Source organism: Symphalangus syndactylus, chromosome 17 (assembly GCF_028878055.3).
Source record: "Symphalangus syndactylus isolate Jambi chromosome 17, NHGRI_mSymSyn1-v2.1_pri, whole genome shotgun sequence".
NCBI lineage: Eukaryota > Metazoa > Chordata > Mammalia > Primates > Hylobatidae > Symphalangus > Symphalangus syndactylus.
The window spans coordinates 18,484,441-18,507,156 of record NC_072439.2 but is presented as its reverse complement, the minus strand read 5'-3'; the positions used below and the strand labels follow the sequence as shown (position 1 = coordinate 18,507,156).

The window sequence follows — 22,716 nt, the reverse complement described above, 5'->3', positions numbered from 1 at the left end:
CAAAAAAAAAAAAAAAAGAAAAGAAAGAAACTAAATGATGGTCAGGCACAGCGGCTCATGTCTGTAATCCCAGCACTTTGGGAGGTCAAGGCAGAAGGATTGCTTGAGCCTGGGAGTTTGATACTAGCCCGGGCAACATAGTGAGACCCCATCTCTACAAAAGTTTTAAAATGTAGCTGGGTGCAATGATGCGCAACTGTAGTCCCAGCTACTTGGGAAGCTGAGGTGGGAGGATCACTGGAGCCCAGGAGTTTGAGGCGGCAGTGAGCCGTGATTGTGCCGCTGCACCCTAGCCTGGGCGGCAGAGCAAGACCCTATGTCTAAAGAAAACACAAAACCCCAAAAACTAATCTAAACAAAGACCGCGAGGCAGACAGGTGCCAGATTACATAGGCCAGCAGAATGTGGCCTTTGGATCTTATTCTAAGAGGAAGGGGAAGTCATTGAAATGCCTGAGAAAGGAGGGTGACATGATCTGATTTACATTAAAAAATAAAAAAATGGTGGTGCACGGTGGCTCACGCCTGTAATCCCAACACTTTGGGAGGCCAAGCCCAGGAGTTTGAGACCAGCCTGGGTAACATAGCAAGACCCCGTCTCTACCAAAAATACAAAATTAGCCTGGTGTGGTGGCATGCACCTGTAGTCCCAGCTACTCCAGTGGCTTAGGTGGGAGGGACTCCTGAGCCCAGGAGTTTGAGGCTGCAGGGAGCCATGATCATGCCAGTGCACTCCAGCCTGGGTGACAGAGCGAGACCCTGTCCCCCCCATACCCCCCAAAAAATCACTCGCTGCTGGGTTGAGCCTTGGCTGTTGGGTGGCAGGAGTGGAAGCAGGGAGACCAGAGAGGTCATTGCAACAACCTGAGCAAGAAATCAGCATGGCTCAGCCCAGGTGGTGGCAGTGGAGGCGGGTAGGAGTGGGAAAATTTGAGAGAGACAAAAGAGACAGGAAGCACAGGTCTTGGCGAGGGCTAATACACAGTATCATTGAATTCTTACAAAATTCTTCTTTGAAGAAAAGCCTGGCCGGGTGCAGTGGCTCATGCCTGTTATCCCAGCACTTTGTGAGGCCGAGGCAGACAGATCAGTTGAGGTCAAGAGTTCGAGACCAGCCTGGCCAACATGGTGAAACCCCCATCTCTACTAAAAATAGAAAAATTAGCCGGGCATGGTGGCGGGCGCCTGTAATCCCAGCTACTCAGGAGGCTGAAGCAGGAGAATTGCTTGAACTTGTGAGGCAAAGGTTGCAGTGAGCGGAGATCACGCCATTGCACTCCAGCCTGGGCAACAGAGTGAGACTCCGTCTCAAAAAGAAAAAAAAAAAAAAAAAAGACCTGATACTCCCAGTTTTCAGAAAAGGAAACAGAGGCCCAGAGAGGAGTTGATTGCCGGAGAGTGACTGCGCAGCTGTCTGCCCGAGTGCATGCCGCTGCCCGACCCCAGGCCTTGCCCGTGTCTCCCGTTCCTTACTTGGGCCCTCATTGCATTTGGTGGTGTTGCAGCACTTCAGGAAGTGGAAGGTGTCGTTGTTGTGGAAACCATCGGAGCCTGGGCAGCCGGGAAGGTAGCCACAGCCGCGGAGGTGGCGGTCATCCTTTGGACGTTCTATGGGGGCCAGGGGACAGAGGTCAGATGTCAGATTGTGAATGAGGGACTAAGATGGGATTTGCCCGAAATAGCAGGCATTCAACCATTCTCTACCTCACCCTTCATCTTAAGACCCTCATTTTATCTAGAACAGTCATAGATCTTGTCGAAAACTACATATTCCAGCCTCTCCAGGTATACTCATGGGATGAAGTTCGGACCAATGTGATATAAATAGAAGTGCTTTATGGGACTTCCAGAAAGGAGAACCCTTACAAAAGGAGGAGTGCTCCCTTTTTTGTCCCTTCTTTCCTTCTTCCTCCTTCCTGGAACTTAGATGTGAGACCCAGAGCTCTGGCAGCCATTTTGGACTATGAGGCATTTTGAGAATGGAAGTGATGTTTAAGAAACAAGAGGGTGGCCAGGCGTGGTGGCTCACGCTTGTAATCCCAGCACTTTGGGAGGCCGAGGCGGGTGGATCACAAGGTCAGGAGTTCGAGACCAGCCTGACCAACATGGTGAAACCCTGTCTCTACTAAAAATACAAAAATTAGCTGGGCGTGGTGATGCACACCTGTAATCCCAGCTATTCAGGAGGCTGAGGCAGGAGAATCACTTGAACCTGGGAGGCAGAGGTTGCAGCCAACCGAGATTGTGCCATTGCACTCCAGCCTGGGCGACAGAGAGCAAGACTGCCTCAAAAAAGAAAAAGAAGAAAAAAGAAACGAGAAGGCATCTGGGTTCCTGGTGACTCTGGAACTGTCCTTGTGGCCCTGGACTTCCTATCACTGGACCTCTTGTGTATGAGAGAACGTAGTCCCTTGCTGACATCCCTGTTACTTTGGGGTTGTTGTTAAGTGCAGTCTTGGGGAGGAGCAGAGCAGGGAGGAGGAGTTGCCAGCAGGTTGGGGCTCACCTTCTTCACCTTCCCGGATCCAGTGGGTCACCACATCCAGGCACTGTTCTTCAGGGCTGCGGCACTGCAGGCTCTGGTGCCGGCCCCTCTCACAGCTCATGTCTGATGAGCCACAGGAAATGCATTCGAGGTAACGGCTTCGGGAATAGGTGACAGCCCGGCCTGTTTGGAAGAGGGGGAGGGGAGTGAGACTCCATGAAGACAGTCCTGGAGCCCCAGCTCTGCAAGGACTCACTCGGCATCAATTCCTCCTCATCCTACCCTGCAGCCAGTCGTTGAGCCCTGCCTATTCTGCCTGCTGAATCTTTCTAGAATCCATCCCCTCCTTTCCAGCCCCATGGACCAGTCCAGCTCAGACCTCCTTCAACTCCAGCTACCTCCCTAGCCTCTGGGTTTCCATTCTTGTCACCCCCTACTCACCCCAGTGCAGCATTTCCACATGGCCCTAGATATATTTCTTTCCTTTTTTTTTTTTTCCCCGAGACAGAGTCTCACTCCGTCACCCAGGCTGGAACGCAGTGGCGGCATCTTGGCTCACTGCAACCTTCACTCCCCGGGTTCAAGTGATTCTCCTGCCTCAGCCTCCCGAATAGCTGGGACTACAGGTGTGCACCATCATGCTGGGCTAATTTTTGTATTTTTAGTAGAGACAGGGTTTCACTATGTTGGCCAGGCTGGTCTCGAACTCCTGACCTCAAGTGATCTACCTGCCTTGGCCTCCCAAAGTGCTAGGATTATAGGCGTGAGCCACCGCACTCGGGCCCTTAGCAGGATATTTCTAATACTCATATCTGACCCTGTCTCTCCTCTGCTCAAGACTCTTCCATAGCTCCCTACTGCCCTCAAAATAAAATCCAAGATCCGCAGCATGAGATTCAAAGCCCATCAAATACTGGGGCCTGAGTACCTCTCTTGCCTCGTCTCCCTCCACTACACCCTCAGACTCTGCTCCACACTGACTTCCCACAGTCCGCAACTACACGTTACCTGGCATCCAGGCCTTTGCATATGCCGTTGTTTCTGTCTAGAACACCTTTCCTTTGCTCTCTGCCTTCCCTAACTCCTACTCATTCTTCAGGTGTCAGCTCTAATTTCACCTCCTCTAGCAAGCCCTTCCTGATCCACCAGGCTGGAGCAGCTCCCACACACCCCTGGACTCCCCCATCCCACTCCGGGTGGTCACTGTCTGGTGACAGGTATGTCTCCTCTACTGGACTGTGAGCCCCCAGGAGGGTAGGGCCAGGGGCTGTCTTGATCACTACTGTGTCCCAACACCACCTGGCACACGGCCAGGGACAGATAAGATATTCAATACATATTTGTTAAATGAATGAATGAATGGGCAATTACTTAAAACCCTTCTATTGTTCCCTGTAGTAGCCTGTCTCCAAAATGGCCCCCAATAATCTCTGCTCCCTGGTATTCATGCCCTTAAAGAATAGGGCTGGCTGGGTGCAGCGGCTCATGCTTGTAATCCCAGCACTTTGGGAGGCTGAGGTGGGAGGATTGCTTGAGTCCAGAAGTTTGAGACTAGTCTGGGCAACATAGCAAGACTCTGTCTTTAAATTAAAAAAAAAAAAAGAAGAAAAAAGAATAAGGATGCCCTATGTAGTCAACTGGATATTATGGAAATGATGGTGTGTGCCTTCTGTGGCTAGATCATAGAACACATGGCAATTTCTGCCTGGCTCTCTCACTTGGATCACTTTTTCTGGGGCAAGCAGCAGCCATGTTGTGAGGACACTCAAGTAGCACCATGGGAAAGTTCACGTGGCAGAACTGAGGCTTGTGCCAAAGCCATGGGAGGGAAGCATTCATGTGAGTGAAGCTACCTTAGGAGCCTTCAGATGACTGCAGCCCCAGCTGACATCTCGACTGCAGGCTCATGAAGGATCCTGAGCCAGAACCACCCAGCTAAGCCACTCCAGGGTTTTTGACATTCAGAAACTTTGTGAAATAATGCATGCTTATGTTATTGCTGCATTCTGTAATGCAGCAATAGATAAAGATAAGCAACAGATAAGACACTACCTAATTGTCCCAGGGATCAAGGACTCACTTGACCGATTCCTGATCACTTTGCCTTTTGCACGAACCTTGTGGTGTTGGCCAGCTGGATCCGTCCCAGAGTCATTCCTCTGCCCAGCCCTTGGCTCACACCATTTCCCATGCTTGGCATGCCCTCCCCGTCCTGACCCAAGATACATCTAAGCTGAGTCCAGGCCAAGTCTTAAAAAAGTGAGAGGACCAAGTCAGCCAAGGCTCTCAACTGGCAGGCTGCTAGCTGTAATTAGGCGAATTATTTACATCCAAAGCCCAATCGTCCCCCTCAAAGAAAAATAACTACAAGGCCACCCATGTCTTCTCACACAAACTTCCATGAAAATGAAAACACAAATTTTCACCATTGCCAAAATAGCTGTTCACACCTAGAACACCTTTTCCTTGAGCCCTACTTTCTCTAACTCCTACTCATTCTTCAGCTGTCATCTTCAATTTCACTTCCTCTAGGAAGCCCTCCCTGACCTATCAGCCTGGGACGGGTACCTGCTCTGAGCTCCCACTGTCCCTTGAATTCCCCATTTCTAGTTCTGCCCACTCTGGGTGGTCACTCATGGGTCTCCTGTGTGAACTCTTGTAAATGCCAATGATCCTTAGGGCTATTTTCCTTTTCCTTTTCTTTTTTTTTTGAGATAGGGTCTTGCTCTCTCCCAAGGCTGGAGTGCAGTGGCTCACTGCCACCTCGACCTCCCTGAGCTCAGGTAATTCTCCCATCTCAGCCTACTGAGTAGCTGAGACTACAGGCGTGTGCCAGTTCACCTGGCTAATTTTTGTATTTTCTGTAGAGACAAGGTCTTGCTATGTTACCCAGGCTAGTCTCGAACTCCTGGACTCAAATGATCCTCCTGCTTTGGCCTCCTAAAGTGCTGGGATTACAGACGGGAGTACTGCACCTGGCCAGGGCTCTGTTTTAAGCCCTTTTTATCTCTCACAGTATAGACTCTCTCATGGGGTAAATATTGACATGACTTCATTTCCATCTATCTGCTCATCACTCACAAATCTCTCTCTAGTCTAGACTTCTCTCTGAGCTCCAGACATGCAACTGTCTCTTCGAGGCCCCATGGCCATACCTCAAACACCTATCCTAAACAAAACTCCCCATCTTCTCCCACAACTGCTCTTTTTCTTGAAGTCCACACGTCCAAGGCGGCCCCATCCAGTCCCCGGGACAGAAACCTGGCAGACCCCTTGATCTTCCACATCTGTGCATCAACGCACATGCTTCTACTGTTCTGTCTTCTAGCTCTTTAATCCTTTTGCTCTGCTGTTTCTGACCTCTATCAAGCATAACTGCCGAGTTCTTCATTTGAGTCACTGTTCTATCTTTTCTGTTGGACTCTTTTAAAAAATGGATTCCAGGTGCTAAAACGTATCCGTTCTTCTGTTTTCCTGAATATATCGATTGTAGCAATTTTCATGTTTCCTGTCCTATAATCCAATATCTGAGTCACTACAATTCTGTTTCTATAGTTGGGTTTTTCACTTGATTTCTGGTCAATTGGCCCTTTTTATTTTCTTCAGGATACCTTGTAAGGTTTTTTGTTGTTATTGTTTTTTATTTTTTGTTTTCTGTTTTGTTTTGTTTTGAGACAGAGTCTTGCGTTTTGTTTTGTTTTGTTTTGAGACAGAGTCTTGCCCTCTCGCCCAGGCTGGAGTGCAATGGTGTGATCTCGGCTCACTGCCACCTCCACCTCCCTGGTTCAAGCGATTCTCCTGCCTCAGCCTCCCAAGTAGCTGGTATTACAGGCACACGCCACCATACCCGGCTAAATTTTTTTGTATCTTTAGTAGAGAAGGGGTTTCACCATGTTGGCCAGTGTGGTCTTGAACTCCTGACCTCGTGACCCTCCCACCTCGGCCTCCCAAAGTGCTAGGATTACAGGCTTGAGCCAGCATGCCTGGCCTGGTTTTTTTTTTTTTTTTTTTTAAAAGATGGGGTCTTGCTATGTTGTCCAGGCTGGTGTGCAGTGGCTATTTATAGGCATAATCCTGCTACTGATCATCACAGGAGTTTTGACCTGCTCCATTTCTGACCTGGGCTGCTTCAACCCCTCCTTAGACAACCTGGTGGTCCCCTGCTCCTGGGAGATCACCATATTGATGCCAAACTTAGTGCAGACACCCGGTTGATATAGCACACTACAGCCCAGAACTCTCAGGCTCAAGAAATCCTTCCAAGTAGTTGGGACTACAGACGCGTGCCACCATGCCTAGCTATCTTGTAAGTTTTGATCAGATGCCAGACATTCTAGATAAAAATCTGTCAAGGGCCTAAACGATGTTTTCTTCTTCCACAGAGAGTCAGGTTTTCATTCCTGTCAAGGACTGGACCTAGGCTTGTTTGGGGCTGGTCTATTTCACTTTGGCCCTTACCCCTAGGGTGGTCTTAGGGGGAAAGCCTGAGATGCTTACCAAGGCCTCTTCAGCTTGGCAACCTGTGTCCCCAGCATCACATGTCTGCTGGAAGCCTTGTTTGCTTTTGTAGCTTCCCAGTTGCTATTTTTCTCTTCCAAGTTTCTTGGACTCTCACCCTGTGCATGTAGAGCTTGCCAATGACTTGAGGGAGATTTGTTTGCAGGTTGGGAACTCCCTTTTCTGTGGTCCCATCCGTTCCAGGATTTTAACTCTCATCTTCCAGACATTCTGGCAGCCCCAAGCTCCAACCTCCGTCTTCTCAGTCTAGCGACTCTCTTTCCGTCTGGGCTCTATTTCCCTTCCACAGCAGCAGATTGGCAAGTGCACTCCGGGAAAAAGCCAGGTTGTCTGTGGAACCCAAATTCTACACTTCTGTTATTTCAGAGGTTGTAGCGCCTCAAGTTTCTCCTTCCTTTCTTTTTTCTTTTGAAATGGAGTCTCGCTCTGTCGCCCAGGCTGGAGTGCAGTTGTGTGCTCTTGGCTCACTGTAACCTCTACCTCCCGGGTTCAAGCAATTCCTGTGCCTCAGTCACCCAAGTAGCTTGGGACCACAGGCATGTGCCACCACGCCTGGCTAACTTTTGTATTTTTAGTAGAGACAGGGTTTCACCGTGTTGCCCAGGCTGGTCTTGAACTCATGAGCTCAAGCAATTCACCTGCCTTGGCCTCCCAAAGTGCTGGGATTACACAGGCATGAGCCACTTCACCCAGCCAAGTTTCTCCTTTCATTTGCTGCTTTCCAGTGACTTCCAATAATTGTTTGTTATTTGTCCGGCATTTGCAACTGTCATTGGCAGAAGGGTTGGTCTCATACAAGTGACTCCATCATGACCAGAATTGCAGGTCCCCTCCCACATCTAATTCACCACTAAGGCCGGCTTCTAAATAGCTCTTTTTTGGCTTTTGTTGAGACAGAGTTTTGCTGTGCCACCCAGGCTGGAGTGCAGTGGCGTGATCACTGCAGCCTCCAACTCCTGGGATCAAGCAATCCTCCTGCCTCGGCCTTCCAAAGTGCTGGGGTTACAGGCGTGAGCCACTGTGCCTAGCCTGAATAGCTCTTAAATCTATCCAGTCCTCTTCCTCTGCACACCTGACACCATAGTCCTGCTGCCCTCTTCTCCACCTGAACAACCTCTCCCACCCCCAAGTTGGTTTCCCCTCATCTACTCTTGCTTCCTTTCAATCTATCTTCTGTCCTGAGGTCAGAATAATTTGTTAAAAATATAAATGGGGGCCGGGTGCGGTGGCTCACGTCTGTAATCCCAGCACTTTGGGAGGCCGAGGTGAGCGGATCACGAGGTCAAGAGTTCCAGACCAGCCTGGCCAACATGGTGAAACCCCATCTCTACTAAAAATACAAAAAAATTAGCCGGGCATGGTGGCGGGTGCCTGTAATCTCAGTTTCTTGGGAGGCGGAGGCAGGAGAATCACTTGAACCTAGGAGGCGGAGGTTGCAGTGAGCTGAGATCGCACCATTGCGCTACAGCCTGGGCAAAAAGAGCAAAACTCCGTCACTTCGATCATGACATTTGCTGTTTAAAATCTTCTGTGATGCCCCAGTGCTCCCAGGACAACGTCTAGAAGCCCCTGTGTAACATGCCCCTGCCAAGCTTTCCAGCTCATCTCGCCCCACTGTTTCCTTTGTCCAGCCACACTGCTTTTGGCCACCTTTGTATCTGTTGCTCCCTCTGCTGGAAAACCCTTTCCACTGTTTTTTGTTTTTTGTTTTTTTACAGGATCTCGCTCTGTCACCCAGGCTGGGGTACGGTGGTGCGATCATAGCTCACTGCAGCCTCCACCACCTGGGCTATAGTGATCCTCCCGCCTCAACCTCCCAAGAAGCTGGGATCACAGGCATGTACCATCACATCTGGCTAATTTTTGTATTTTTTTTGTAGAGTCATGTTGCCTAGGCTGGTCTGAAACAATCCTCCCACCTGGGCCTCCCAAAGTGTTGGGATTACAGGCATGAGCCACTGCACCCGGCCTCCACTAGCTGTTTAATAGTCTGATTCCTACTCATCCTTCAAGATCCACCTTAGCTGTTGCTTCCCCTAGGAAACCTTCCCTGACCTGAGTCAGGTATCTCCTCTGGGGTACCACAGCCCCTACTCTTCCCTCATCCCAGCCCTGACCCCTCTGCCTGTGTTTCCCCCGTCATAGCCCAGACTAGTCTATTAGGTTGGTGCAAAAGTAATTGTGGTTTCTGCCATTGCTTTTAATGGCAAAAGCTGCAATTACTTTTGCATTAACCTAATAATCAGTCACTGTCTGGTGATGGATGGGTCTGTCACCCCTACACACACACACACACATACACACACACACACACACACACACACTGGACTGTGAGTCCCATGGAGTCAGGCAGGGCACAGGCTGTCTTGGTCCCTGCTGTGTCCCCAGCATCATGTAAGTACTGAGTGCAGTTTAACCAACTATTCAAGTTGCCACAAGCAGGGTACAATGGCATTAGAAATGGGGATGAGGCTGGGCGCGGTGGCTCGCACCTGTAATTCCAGCCCTTTTGGGAGGCTGAGGCGGGTGGATCACCTGAGGTCGGGAGTTCAAGATCGGCTTGACCAACATGGAGAAACCTCGTCTCTATTAAAAATACAAAATTAGCTGGGCGTGGTGGCGCATGCCTGTAATCCCAGCTACTTGGGAGGCTGAGGCAGAAGAATCACTGGAGCCTGGGAGGCGGAGGTTGCAGAGAGCCGAGATTGTGGCCTTGCACTCCAGCCTGGGCAAGAAGAGTGAAACTCCATCTCAAACAAACAAAAAAAAAAAAAAAAAAGAAAGAAAAAAAGAAAAGAAAAAGGGATAATATAGGTATCTCAGTTGTTAGATTACTGAATTGATAGCTGCTGCTCCAAGCTCCTGGTGGATCCCTGACCACTCCCAACTCTCTCCCCAGGACCCTTCATGTCCCTGTGACCCATTATGGAAAGGGGTAACACCAGGCCCAGCAGGGGACTCCAGAAGTTTGTCCTGGCACTGACCAATATTGTTAAATATTTTTGCCATCATCTCTGATTGAATGCACTACTTAGACCCAAGTATTGGTGCTTTCCTTAAGCACATCTCACCGAGACAGGAAGCCCACATCCTCTCTTGTCACTTCCTCAAAACAAACATCTGATTTGGCCCCGCCAGCGGATTAGTGTTTGAGGTCAGGATGAATGAAAACCAGGCAGAATCAGGATGAATGAAGAACAAAGAAAACCCAGTGCAAACGCAGCACTCTGCTCACTGATGTCACCATGACTAGACTGGCCTTACCCTATTTCCTTCCTCACCAGCTCCAGAAAGAGGAATCTCTTTCATGGATGGATCCATGCACCATGGATCCATTCCTTCCCCACCCTTCCTCTCCTGTGGCAATTTAGGAAAATTTGACCTTTTCTAAGTCTTTTTCTTAAAATGACCAGAGCCTGAAGCCATGGAATTTGACAAAGTGGCTTATGGATGTTTCTCTTTTCTTTCTTTCTTTCTTTCTTTTTCTTTCTTTCTTTCTTTCTTTCTTTCTTTCTTTCTTTCTTTCTTTCTTTCTACAGGGCTTATGTCTCTTTCTCTGTTTCTCTTTCTTTCTCCTTCCTTCTTTCCTATTTCTCTTTCTTTCTTCTCATTCTCTCTTCTTTCTTTCTTCCTTTCTTTCTTTTTTTTTTTTTTTTTTTGAGACGGAGTCTTGCTCTGTCCCCCAGGCTGGAGTGCAGTGGCGCGATCTCTGCTCACTGCAAGCTCCGCCTCCTGGGTTCACGCCATTCTCCTGCCTCAGCCTCCCGAGCAGCTGGGACTACAGGCGCCCGCCACCACACCCGGCTAATTTTTTGTATTTTTAGTAGAGACGGGGTTTCACCGTGTTAGCCAGGATGGTCTCGATCTCCTGACCTCGTGATCCGCCCGCCTCGGCCTCCCAAAGTGCTGGGATTACAGGCTTGAGCCACCACGCCTGGCTGTCTTTCTTCCTTTCTTTCTCTTTCTTTCTTTCTCCCTCCCTTTTTCTTTCCTTCTTTATGTCCCTTCCTTCCCTTCCCTTTCTTTCCTTCTTTCTCTCTCTCTCTCTCTCTCTCTTCTTTCCTTTCTGATAGGGTCTCACTCTGTCTCCCAGGCTGGAGTGCAATGGCATGATCACAGCTCACTGCAGCCTTGATCTGCCAGGCTCAAGTAATCCTCCCACCTTAGCCTCCTGAATACTTAGGACTACAAGTGTGTACCCCCACGTCTGGCTACTTTTTGTTTATTTTTTGCAGAAACCAGGTCTCACTATGTTGCCCAGGCTGGTCTTAAACTTTTGGGCTCAAGCGGTTCTCCCGCCTTATTCTCCCAAAGTGCTTGGATTACAGGCGTGAGCCACCACACCCAGCCTATTATGGACATTTCCTCACATTTGTTTTTTCACTGCCCAAGTCAGAGACTATCTATTGCAGAGGATTCTCCCAACCTACTGCGGCCCATTTAATCTTCCCCTCTTTTGACTTCCCTTAAGAACGTCAAGTCTTTGCTTGAATCCTGGCCCCTCAGCATCTATTGCTTGGACCATCTCCCATCCCAATGGATTGGACAGGACCATCTCCTGCCCAGTCAGATGGATAAACATCACTGAGACATCTCATCTATGTCTCATGCTTGCATGTGAGCTTGTTAAGGGCAGAGTTGCAAGTTATACATAACAACCATACATACAAACATGCAGGATGGGGACTGGGTTAAGGATGAAAGTAACTGTGTCGTTGGGGTGGGGATTTGGGTAGTCTGAGATAAGGATGGGATTGATTTGGGGATGGGGTTGGAATGGTGTTTGGAATAGGGCTGGGTTTGAGTTGGGAACAGTGTTGGGGTAACATGAAGTTAGGCATAGGATTGGAGGTGAAGTTGAGTTGGGGTTGGATACGGGGTCAGGAATGAGTTGGGGATGGGGCTGAGCTAGAGATGGGTTGGGTTGGGGTTGGGGCTTGGATAAGGCATGGAGTTGGGGTTCGGCTGATGTAAAGTTAAGAATAGGATTAGGATGATGATGAGGTTGAGCTGGGGATGGCTTAGGGTTGGGGATGGCGAGGGCTGCCCTACTCACCAGAGTTGCCCTGGTTGCACAAGTCTAACCCACACACAACCTCCATAAGGCTGGTGATCTTCAAGCCAGTCCGATAGCTCAGGGTCCTGTTGGTCTTCTCTGAGTGGGTACAGCTTTTCTCCACCAGCTCCAGCTCTTCCCCTTCTGCAAGGAGGGGATCTTCATTACCCCAGAGGCTCCTCTTAGCTCAACCGGCCTCTGACACTCCTGGTCTCAAGGTCACCCACTCCAGGGCTGATCTTTGTTAGGCCTCTTCTGTTATTTGAGTCTAACTCTGTCTTTTTCTAGAGTTAACCTTGCCTCCACCCCCATCCCAACAAGGAGCCTGCTCGATTTTATTTTAATTAATTAATTAATTTTTTTTTCTGGGAGACAGGGTCTTGCTGTGTCACCCAGGCTGGAGTGCAGTGGCACTATCTCAGCTCACTATAACTGCTTCGTCATGGGTTCAGGTGATTCTCCTGCCTCAGCCTCCCAAGCAGCTGGGACTACAGGCACATGCCATCACACTTGGCTAATAATTAATTAATGTTTTAAGAGACAAGGTATTGGCTGGGTGCGGTGGCTTACGCCTGTAATCCCAGCACTGGGAGGCCGAGGCAGGCAGATCACGAGGTCAGGAGATCGAGATCATCCTGGCTAACACGGTGAAACCCCGTCTTTACTAAAAGTACAAAAAAATCACCAGGTGTGGTGGCATGCGCCAGTAGTCCCAGCTACTCAGGAGGCTGAGGCAGGAGAATCACTTGAACCCGGGAGGCAGAGGTTGCAGTGGGCTGAGATTGTACCACTGCACTCCAGCCTGGGCAACAGAGCAAGTCTCCGTCTCGAAAAAAAAAAAAAAAGAAGAGAAAAGAAAAGAAAAAAAGAGACAGGGTATCACTCTGTCACTCAGGCTGGAGTGGTGCAATCATAGCTCACTGCAACCTTGACCTCCCAGGCTCAAGCAGTCCTGCCTCAGCCTCCCGAGTAGCTGGGACCACAGGCTTACATCACCACATCCTGCTAATTTTTAAATTTTTTATAGAGATGGCATCTCACTATGTTGCCCAGGCTGATCTCAAACTCCTGGCCTCAAGTGATCCTCCCACCTTGGCGTCCCAAAGTGCTGGAATTACAGGTGTGAGCCACTGTGTCCCACTCCTGCTCTTGTAGTGACAGCACTACCACTGGGACTTTCTGGATCCATCTGTCCCTCCCCCACACCCTCAGCTTAGTGATCTCAGTAGTGAGATGCCTCTAATATAACTTTATTTTATTTATTTATTTATTAGAAACAGGGTCTCTGTTGTCCCAGCTGGGGCAATCACAGCTCACCACAACCTCGAACTTCTGGGCTCAAGGAATCCTTCTACCTTAGCCTCCCGAGTAGCTAGGGGTACAAATGTGAGCCACCATGCTTGGCTTCATATACTATTGTTTCATGTGTTCTTAAAGCTTATAAAAAATGTATCATATTCTGCAACATTTTTTCCCCTCTCAACCTTAGGTTTCTGAGATGTGTCCACATTGGTATCTGCAGCTCTATTTCCTTCTTTAAGCTGCAGTAGAGCGCTCCATTATGTAATTATTACCACAGTGTTTCTCTTCTGCTGCTGACTTGCAGACTGACTTAAGTTTCCATTTTCTTCTTTTCTTTCTTTCTCCCCTTCCTTCCTCCCTCCTCTCTCCCTCCCTCCCTCTGTCTGTCCCTCCCTCCCTTCCTCTCTCTCTTTCTCTCTCTCTCTTCCTTTCCTTTCTTTCTTTCTTTCTTTCTTTCTTTCTTTCTTTCTTTCTTTCTTTTTTCTTGAGATGGAGGTTCGCTCTTGTCGCCCAGGCTGGAGTGCAATGGCACGATCTCAGCTCACTGCAACCTCCGCCTCCGGAGTTCAAGCAATTCTCCTCTCTCAGCCTCCCGAATAGCTGGGATAACTGGTGCCTGCCACCAAGCCCGGCTAATTTTTGTATTTTTTAGTAGAGATAGGGTTTCACCATGTTGGCCAGGCTGGTCCTGAACTCCTGACCTCAGGTAATCCAACTGCCTCAGCCTCCCAAAGTGCTGGGATTACAGGTGTGAGCCACCATGCCCGGCCCACCTTTCTCTCTTTCGTTCATTTTTTTGACAGGGTCTCGCTCTGTCACCCAGGCTGGAGTGCAGTAGCATGATCTCAGCTCACTGCAACCTCCACCTCCCAGGTTCAAGCAATTCTCCTGCCTCAGCCTCCCAAGTAGCTGAGATTACAGGTGCGTGCCACTACACCCGGCTAATTTTTCCATTTTTTTTGTAGAGACATTTTCCATTTTTTTGTTTCACCATGTTGGCCAGCCTGGTCTTGAACTCCTGACCTCAAGCAATTCATCTGCCTCTGCCTCCCAAAGTGCTCGAAATACAGGTGTGAGCCAGTGCCCAGCCTGTTTCCAATTTTCCATGTCACAAACATTGCTGCTAAGAACATTCTTATACATGTGTCCCTGGGATATGTGGCCAAGGTTCTTTGGCATTTCTGCATGGCGAGGAGTTGAGCTGTAGCATATGCTAATCTTCATCTGGACTAGATATTGCCGAATCGCTCTAGGTGGTTGATGTGCCAATTTACTCCCCCACCACAGACACGGTCTGCAACTCCACATCCTTACTAACCCGGGTATTGTCAGATTTTTAAATGCTTGCCAATCTGGTGGGTGTGAAATGGGCTCTCCTTGTTTGTTTATTTTTAGTTTGCATTTCCCAGTTACTGGTGAGGAAGGTTTCTCAATCACTCGCGTTCCATGCTGCGCTGGAGGAGTGTGTGTGTTGGGGGGAAGCTCACCTTCCCACATGCGCACGATCGTGGTCCTGCAGAGGTCCTGTCCCAGGGTGCACTCTTCCACACGGCAATCCCCATTGCTCTTACAATGCATGCACCGCAGGCCCCAAGAGGCTGGGGGAAGGAGGGAGAGGAGAGGAGAGGTTAACTACGCTTAGCTCCAAGACCCCCGCTCGCCCCTGCATGTCCCAATACCAATACCAAGTCTCTAGGCCCCGTCCATTCAGATTCGCGTTCCATGTTCTGCTGGGTTCCGGCCGGCGGTACTTCCAGTCTGTCCTTTGTCCACGTTCTACCTCCACCCCACTAACTGAACGTTCTATCCCTGCCCACAAGTCCTTTCCCAAAGTCCTGCCCTGGCCCGTTTTTCCTTTCATTCTGTCCTCGTGAGGCGTATATCCTGACAGTCCTATCCCCGCCCTCTCTGTCTATCGGTACGTTCTATTCCTGCTCCTATTAGGTCCTTCTCACCGCACTGGCCCTCGGTCGATTACGCCTCTCCAGTTCTGCTAGGGACGTTCTAGCTTCGCCCCACCCCCGTCGATCTTTTTTTTTTTTTTTTTTTTGAGACGGAGTCTCGCTTCTGTCGCCCAGGCTGGAGTGCAGTGGCGCGATCTCGGCTCACTGCAAGCTCCACCTCCCGAGTTCCCGCCATTCTCCTGCCTCAGCCTCTCCGAGTAGCTGGGACTACAGGCGCCCGCCACCACGCCCGGATAATTTTTTTGTATTTTTAGTAGAGACGGGGTTTCACCGTGGTCTCGATCTCCTGACCTCGTGATCCGCCCGCCTCGACCTCCCAAAGTGCTGGGATTACAAGCGTGAGCCACCGCGCCCGGCCCCCGTCGATCTTTACGTTATACCGTCACTCCCAGTGCCCTATGGAACTATCCTTCCACTCACTCCCTCTGGTTCCACCAGGCTCCAGAACCTCTCCCCGCCCACGAGTTTATTACCAAATTCTAGCCACGGCTCCATCAGCCCTCCGGAGTTTCTATTGTTAGATACTCTAGTTTCCCGCTAAGTTCTGTCTCCGCCCTCCAGCTCTCCAACTTGGTTTTGGCCCCGCCCCAGACTCCTCGTCAAGGTTCTAGCCGCGCCTCTAGCTCTTCCTGACCTTATCTTCCCGCCCCCTAGCTCCTCCCCGATGCCATAACCCCGCCCCTGGCTCCTCCTCGAGGCTTTAGTCCCGCCCTCTAGCCCCTCCTTGAGGGTCTAACTTCGCCCTTTAGCTCTCCCCGAGGCTCTCCCCGCCCCTAGTTTTTCCCTGAGGTCATAACTCCGCCCCAGTCCCTCCTTAAGGTTTTAGCCCCACCCTGTAGCTCCTCCCCGAGGTCGTAACCCCCGCCCCTTGGCCCCTTGAGGTCCTAGCCCAGCCCCGTAGCTCCTCCCCAAGCTTATAACCCCGCCCCTAGCCCCTCCCTGTATTTTTAGTAGAGACCGGGTTTCACCGTGTTAGCCAGGGTGGTCTCAGTCTCCTGACCTCGTGATCCGCCTGCCTCGGCCTCCCAAACTGCCCGGCCCAAGTGCTCTTTTTTTAATGGAGCCCTTCAAAGCCTCTTCCTTGCAATTTCAAACTAGCCCCGCCCTCTAGCTCCTCCCCGAGGTTATAATCCTGCCCCTCAAGATTCTAGTCCCGCCTTCTAGCTCCTCCCCGAGGTTATAACTCCGCCCTCTGGTTACTCCTCGAGGTTATAACCCCGCCCTCTGGCTCCGCCTCGAGATTCTAGCCCCGCCCCTAGCTCATCCTCGGGTCTGTAACTTCTCCCGTAGCAATTTCTTGAGGTTCCAGCCCCGCCCTCTGGCTCCTCCCCGACACTCTCTCCCCGCCCCAGGCTCCGCCCCGAGATTGTAGCCCAGTCCCTAGGCCTGGTCGCCGACCTCCGGGCCTTCCCGGACATCCCCTTCCAGCTGCGCGTTCGGAGTATCCCGGAGTTGTTACTCATTCCCGGCCTCCCGCGGTCTCGAGCGCTTTCCGGGTTATTCATCGCGGCCCCAACACCCCGTGGCCACCTGCGCTGAGTCAGTTCCTTCTCAAATTCCTCTCGTTTCTCGACTCAGAGCCCCCCACATTTTCCGGGGAAGTAAGTGAGAGTCGCCTCAGTGAGAGGGAAAGGTCCTGAGGGACAGTCCCGGGTCTCCAGCACTGGCTCTGCGCCTCTCTGGTAGCCTCCCTTGGCCCTTTTGTAAAAGGGGGTCCTGTCCCCCCGTTTCTCGGAGGGGGAGACCCAGCAGCGTGGAGAGCGCTGGGGGGCGCTGCAGGGTCAGATCCTGCGTATTCAAGCACTGGCTGATTTTAGGCCAGTTATCTAACCTCTCTGTACCCCAGTTTCCTCTGCGAAACGAAATTAATAAAGTCCCATCGCCCAGTTTGAAATTGCAAGGGAGAGGCTTCGAAGAGCTCCATTAAAAAAAGAGCACTTGGGCCGGGCGCGGTGGCTCACGCCTGTAATCCCAGCAGTTTGGGAGGCTGAGGCAGGCGGATCATCTGAGGTCAGGAGATTGAGACCATTCTGGCTAACACCGTGAAACCCGGTCTCTACTAAAAATACAGAAATTAGCCGGGCGCGACAGCAGGCGCCTGTAATCCCAGCTACTCAGGAGGCTGAGGCAGGAGAATCGCTTGAACTCGGGTGGCAGAGGTTGCAGTGAGCCGAGATCGCGCCACTGCACTCCAGCCCTGGCGACAGAGTGAGACTCCGTCAAAAAAAAAAAAAAAAAAGCACTCACTAAATTATGTAAAGCTAAATGCCTTTGCTCCACCAGTTTTTCCTTAGCTACCGAGTGCCAGGTACTGCGCCGCGTGGCGTTGCACAAAGCACGAGAATTACTATTATTTGATTAGGGAGGGTGCTGAGGACTGAACCCCATTCCTCCAACTCATCCTCTGACAACCCCCAACCCCCTCAGTCAGACCCTGTTCCAGGCGCAGGCGTTCGGGACCCAGCCCCTACCTGGGACGCAGGTGTGGAGCAGCAGCAGCAGCGGCAGCAGCAGCGGGTGACCCATGTTGCGAGGGCAGCTCCTGTGCGCGGGGTCCCTGCACGTCTTCTCTCCTTCTGGCCTCAGGAAGGAGGCAGTTTTGTGGCCCCAGGGACTCCTCCCAGACGTTTTGCGAAAGAGCTAGTCAGCCCCAGATGCGTGGGCGCCTCCCCCTCCTCCCGTACGAACCTTCTCCGCCCCACACTTCCCTTCCCGGGGCGCGGCCAGCTGGTGGTGAAGGGTCTGGCTCGGCCCTGACTCATGGAGCTGTGATCACAGCTCTGTCCCCAGACTGCCTCGGTGCAAATCCCAGTTCTCTCTCTTCCTAATGTGGGACCCCGGGCAATCACTCTCCACTGCTGTAAAATGAGGATAAAAACTTTGACGGTAAATATGAATGTGGCTGATTATTAGCTAACAAGATTTTTGTTAGTTTTGTCAGGAGGGATACTGGTATTTTGGAAAATGTCCTTATCTAGAGATGCATCCTGAAATATGCATCTCTTAAACACTTAAAACACTTAACCCTTGCTTTGCTTCCTGCTGTGGCCCCAGCTCCTGGACCAGTGCCCAGCATGAAGTAGGTCCTTGGTAAATGTTAAAGGAATGTGTTGAGCCCTCCATTTCGGCCAGCAGCTATTCCAGGCATTGCATCTACATTAAAACACTTAATGGTGAAACCCCGTCTCTACTAAAAATACAAAAATTAGCCGGGCGTGGTGGCGTGTGCTGTAATCCTAGTTACTTAGGAGGCTGAGGCAGGAGAATCGCTTGAACCCGGGAGGTGGAGGCTGGGTTGCAGTGAGCCGAGATCGTGCCACTGCACTCCAGCCTGGCAACAGAACAAGACTCCGTCTCACACACACACACAAAAAAAGACACTTCAGCCAAAAAAGTAGATATCACTGTTACGACAATGGCTTTATGCTTAGGTGGGATTCTGTTTTTTGTTTTTGTTTTTTTTTTTTTTTGCAGATGCTCACTAGAGTATTTGGTGGTGAGTGTTATTGATGTCTGCATTTTTTGTTGTTGTTGTTTTGGGGATTTTTGTTTTGTTTTTTCTTTTTCTTTTGTTTTCATTTTGATGTCTGTATTTATTTTATAATATTTTAGAAGAGGTCAGATGAGGTGGCTCATGCCTGTAACACCAATGCTTTGGGAAGCCAAGGCAGGAGGATCACTTGGGGCCAGGAGTTCAAGATCAGCTTGGGAAACATAAAGAGACCTCGTCTTTCCAAAAGAAATTAAAAATAAAATAAAATTAGCTGGGTGCAGTGGCCCGTACCTGTAGTCCTAGGTAGTTGGGAGGCTAAGGTGGGAGGACCGCTTGAGCCTGGGAACTGGAAGCTGCAGTGAGCTATGATTGCACCACTGCACTCCAACCTGGGCAACAGAGCGAGACCCCATCTCAAAATATTTAATAAATAAATAAATAAATAAATAAATACATACATACATACATACTTGAGTAGAAAATAAAGGCAAAATAGCCAAATGGTTGTATCAATTATATAAAGGTAATCGGTATATAGGGGCATATTATGCCATTCTGTCTCCTTTTCTGTGGGTTTGAAAAGGCTTATAATAAGTTTTTTCTTTCTTTTTATTATTTATTTATTTATTTATTGAGACGAAGTCTCACTCTGTCACCCAGGCTGGAGTGCAGTGGTGCTATCTCGGCTCACTGCAATCCCTGCCTCCTGGGTTCATGCAATTCTCCTGCCTCAGCCTCCTGAGTAGCTGGGATTACAGGGGCACGCCAGCACGCCCGGCTAATTTTTGTATTTTTAGTAGAGATGGGGTTTCACCATGTTGGTCAGGGTGGTCTCAAACTCCTGACCTCAGGTGATCCACCTGCCTTGGCCTTCCAAAGTGCTGGGATTACAGGCATGAGCCACTGCACCTGGCCAAATTTTTTTTTTTTTTTAAGTAAAATAAAATACTAAAGATAAAATTGTCTCCCCGTCTTAGGATGCATCGAACTAAACAGAGCAATTTAATGTAGGTGCAATGCCTAGAATAGCCGCTGGCCGAAATGGAGGGCTCAACACATTCCTTTAACATTTACCAAGGAGCTACTTTGTGCTGGGCACTGGTCCAGGAGCTGGGGGCACAGCAGGAAGCAAAGCAAATTTCCCACGTTTTGTGGTGTTGACAGTGGGGAGCAGATATGCGTTATCTAATCTTTCACTGTCTGAGAGCGATAAGCAAACTGGAGAACAAAGCATGCTGAAGGAAGTACCTGGGTGCACGTGAGGTGTGAGCTGTTTTAGGTGGGTGATCCAGGAGGGGTTCCCTGAGCTAGTGGCATTCAAGCAGAGGCTGAATGCAGTGAGGGAAGAAGTAGGGCAGATGTGCAGGGAACCTTTCCAAGTAGCAGGAACGGCCAGTGCAAAGGCCTTGAGGTGGAAGCCTGATGAGATTCTAAGAACAGAAGAGATGTCAGTGTGGCTGGAACAGAGGAGGAGAGGAAGAGAGTCGTAGGGGATGAGTAAGTGGTAGCCACTTCTACTGCTGTAATAATGATTATACTATGTGATTTGTTGTTGTTGTTGTTTTTGAGACAGAGTCTCATGTTGTCTCCCAGGCTGGAGTGCAATGGCGTGGTCTCAGCTCACTGCAACTTCCACCTCCTGGGTTCAAGCGATTCTCATGCCTCAGCTTCCTGAGTAGTTGGGATTACAGGCATGCCTGGCTAATTTTTTTTTTTTGAGACGGAGTTTCTTTCTTGTTACCCAGGCTGGAGTGCAATGGCGTGGTGTCGCCTCACTGCAACCTCTGCCTCCCAGGTTCAAGAGGTTCTCCTGCCTCAGCCTCCTGGGCAGCTGAGATTATAGGCATTCTCCACCATGCCTGGTGAATTTTTTGCATTTTTAGTAGAGACGGGGTTTCACCATGCTGGCCAGACTGGTCTTGAACTCCTGACTTCAGGTGATCCACCCACCTCGGCCTCCCAAAATGCTGGGATTACAGGCTTGAACCACCGCGCCCGGCCCTAATTTTTGTATTCTTAGTAGAGATGGAGTTTTGCCATGTTGGCTAGGCTGGTCTTGAACTCCTAACTTCAGATGATCTACCTGCCTCAGCCTCCCAAAGTGCTGGGATTACAGGCGTGAGCCACTGCACCCGGCCCTAATTTTTGTATTGTTAGTAGAGATGGGGTTTCACCATGTCTGCCAGGCTGGTCTCTAACTCCTGACTTCAGGTGATCCACCCACCTTGGCCTCCCAAATTCCTGAAATTACAAGCATGAGTTACCGCTTCCAGCCTGTACTATGTGATTCTTACTAATTCATTGAAGTTGTAAGCTAATGATTTTAAGATAAGGTTAGAAAACAAAAAACAAAAAACTCCCAATGGTGAGCACGGTGGTTCACGCCTGTAATCTCAGCACTTTGGGAGGCGAAGGCTGGAGGATTGCTTGAGCTCAGGGGTTTGAGACCACGCTGGGCAACATAGTAAGACCTCGTCTCTATAAAAAAATAAATAAAATTACAGCCTGGACAACATAGTGAGAACTTGTCTCTGCAAAAAAATACAAAAATTAGACAGACATGGTGGTGCACACTTGTGGTCTCAGCTACTCAGGAGGTTGAGGTGGGAGGATCGCTTGAGCCCCGGGAGTTTGAGGCTACAGTGAGCCAAAATCAAGCTACTGAACTCGAGCTTCGGCAACAAAAGCGAGACTGAAAAAAAAAAAATAAAAAAAAAGAACTCCCAAAGAATTTCCTAAGAGATAGTATAGCCCAGTGGTTAAGAGTGTGGGAAATGGTCTCAGATTGTGAGAATTTAAATTCCATCTACATATTGGCTGTGTCACCTCTAGCAGCTTACTTAATCTCTCTCTGTGCCCAAGCCCCTTATCTGGAAAGTAGAGATAGCAAGGATCACCCTCCCAGGGCTGGTGTACTGCGGAGGTAAAAGAATCCACCTGAAATGACTGAGCGTGGTGGCTCACATCTGTAATACCAGTGCTTTGGGAGACCAAGGCAGGTGGATCACTTGAGGTCAGGAGTTCAAGACCAGCCTGGCCACGATGGCAAAACCCTGTCTCTACTAGAAAATACAAAAAAATTAGCTGGGTGTGGTGGCATGCACCTGTAGTCCCAGCTACTCAGGAGGCTGAGGCATGAGAATTGCTTGAACCTGGGAGGCAGAGATTGCAGTGAGCCGAGATCACACCACTCCACTCCAGCCTGTGCGACAGAGCTAGACTCCATCTAAAACAAACAAAGAAACATAAAGAAGAGCACACCTAAGATGCTTGCCACAGTGCCTGGTACATAGTATGTGCTCAATAAAAGCGATAGCTGCCAGTATTATCGTTGCTGCAACTCTGGACTTTCACTTCTTCCTGGAGTAGGAAGGGAGATGGAGGCCTGTCATTGAGTCTGACGTCAACAGTTATCATGCGTCAGCTGCTGAAGTGGGCACTTCCCTGGCTGGGTCACCCTGGGCCAATGATGTTCTTCTTTCTGAGCCTCAGTTTTCTCAGCTGGAGAAGGGGATCCCTCTTGGGCTGGCGTGAAAACTAAACTAGATCGGAATGTACATGAGGTGGGGAAATAGAAAGTTGGGGTGTTGGTTCAAGCAGGCTTGAGACCCAGCTCAGCCACTTGCTTCTGGGTGACCCTGGGCAGATGGCTTCACTCCATTGATCCCCGGCTTTCCCACCTATGAAATGGGTCTGGGGTGGGTGGGGGGCATCTCTCAGTGAAGAGAAAACTCAGGTTTGAAGGTCAGGCGCAGCTGTGTGCTGTGCTGCTACCACTTCCTGGTGGGATGACCTCACTTCTCTGAGCCACAATTTCCCAATTTCCCCCTTTTTTTTTTTTTTTTTTTTTTTGAGACAGGGGCATGATCATAGCTCACTGCTGCCTTGAACTCCTGGGC

General features: G+C 49.9%; 1 protein-coding gene across 8 annotated transcripts in view; it reads right to left on the bottom strand.

Annotated features, from left to right (window-relative positions):
* PLAUR (plasminogen activator, urokinase receptor) overlaps positions 1-22,203 on the bottom strand; it is a 30,322-nt gene extending 8,119 nt beyond the window's left edge. The window contains exons 1-6 of one of the 8 annotated variants that reach the window (XM_055249328.2): positions 22,079-22,203; positions 17,796-18,182; positions 14,848-14,958; positions 12,059-12,202; positions 2,506-2,667; positions 1,473-1,607 (exon numbers count right to left, since the gene is read on the bottom strand). In XM_055249328.2, the coding sequence (XP_055105303.1) occupies positions 1,473-1,607; positions 2,506-2,667; positions 12,059-12,202; positions 14,848-14,958; positions 17,796-17,850 (607 nt within the window). In that variant the 5' untranslated portion in view covers positions 17,851-18,182; positions 22,079-22,203. Of the gene's footprint in view, positions 1-1,472; positions 1,608-2,505; positions 2,668-12,058; positions 12,203-14,847; positions 14,959-15,315; positions 15,402-15,797; positions 15,885-17,795; positions 18,353-22,078 lie in introns of those variants that run through there. The other 7 variants (XM_055249333.2, XM_055249332.2, XM_055249327.2 and 4 more) reach the window with 7 other exon arrangements.
* Between the last annotated feature and the right edge of the window lie 513 nt (positions 22,204-22,716).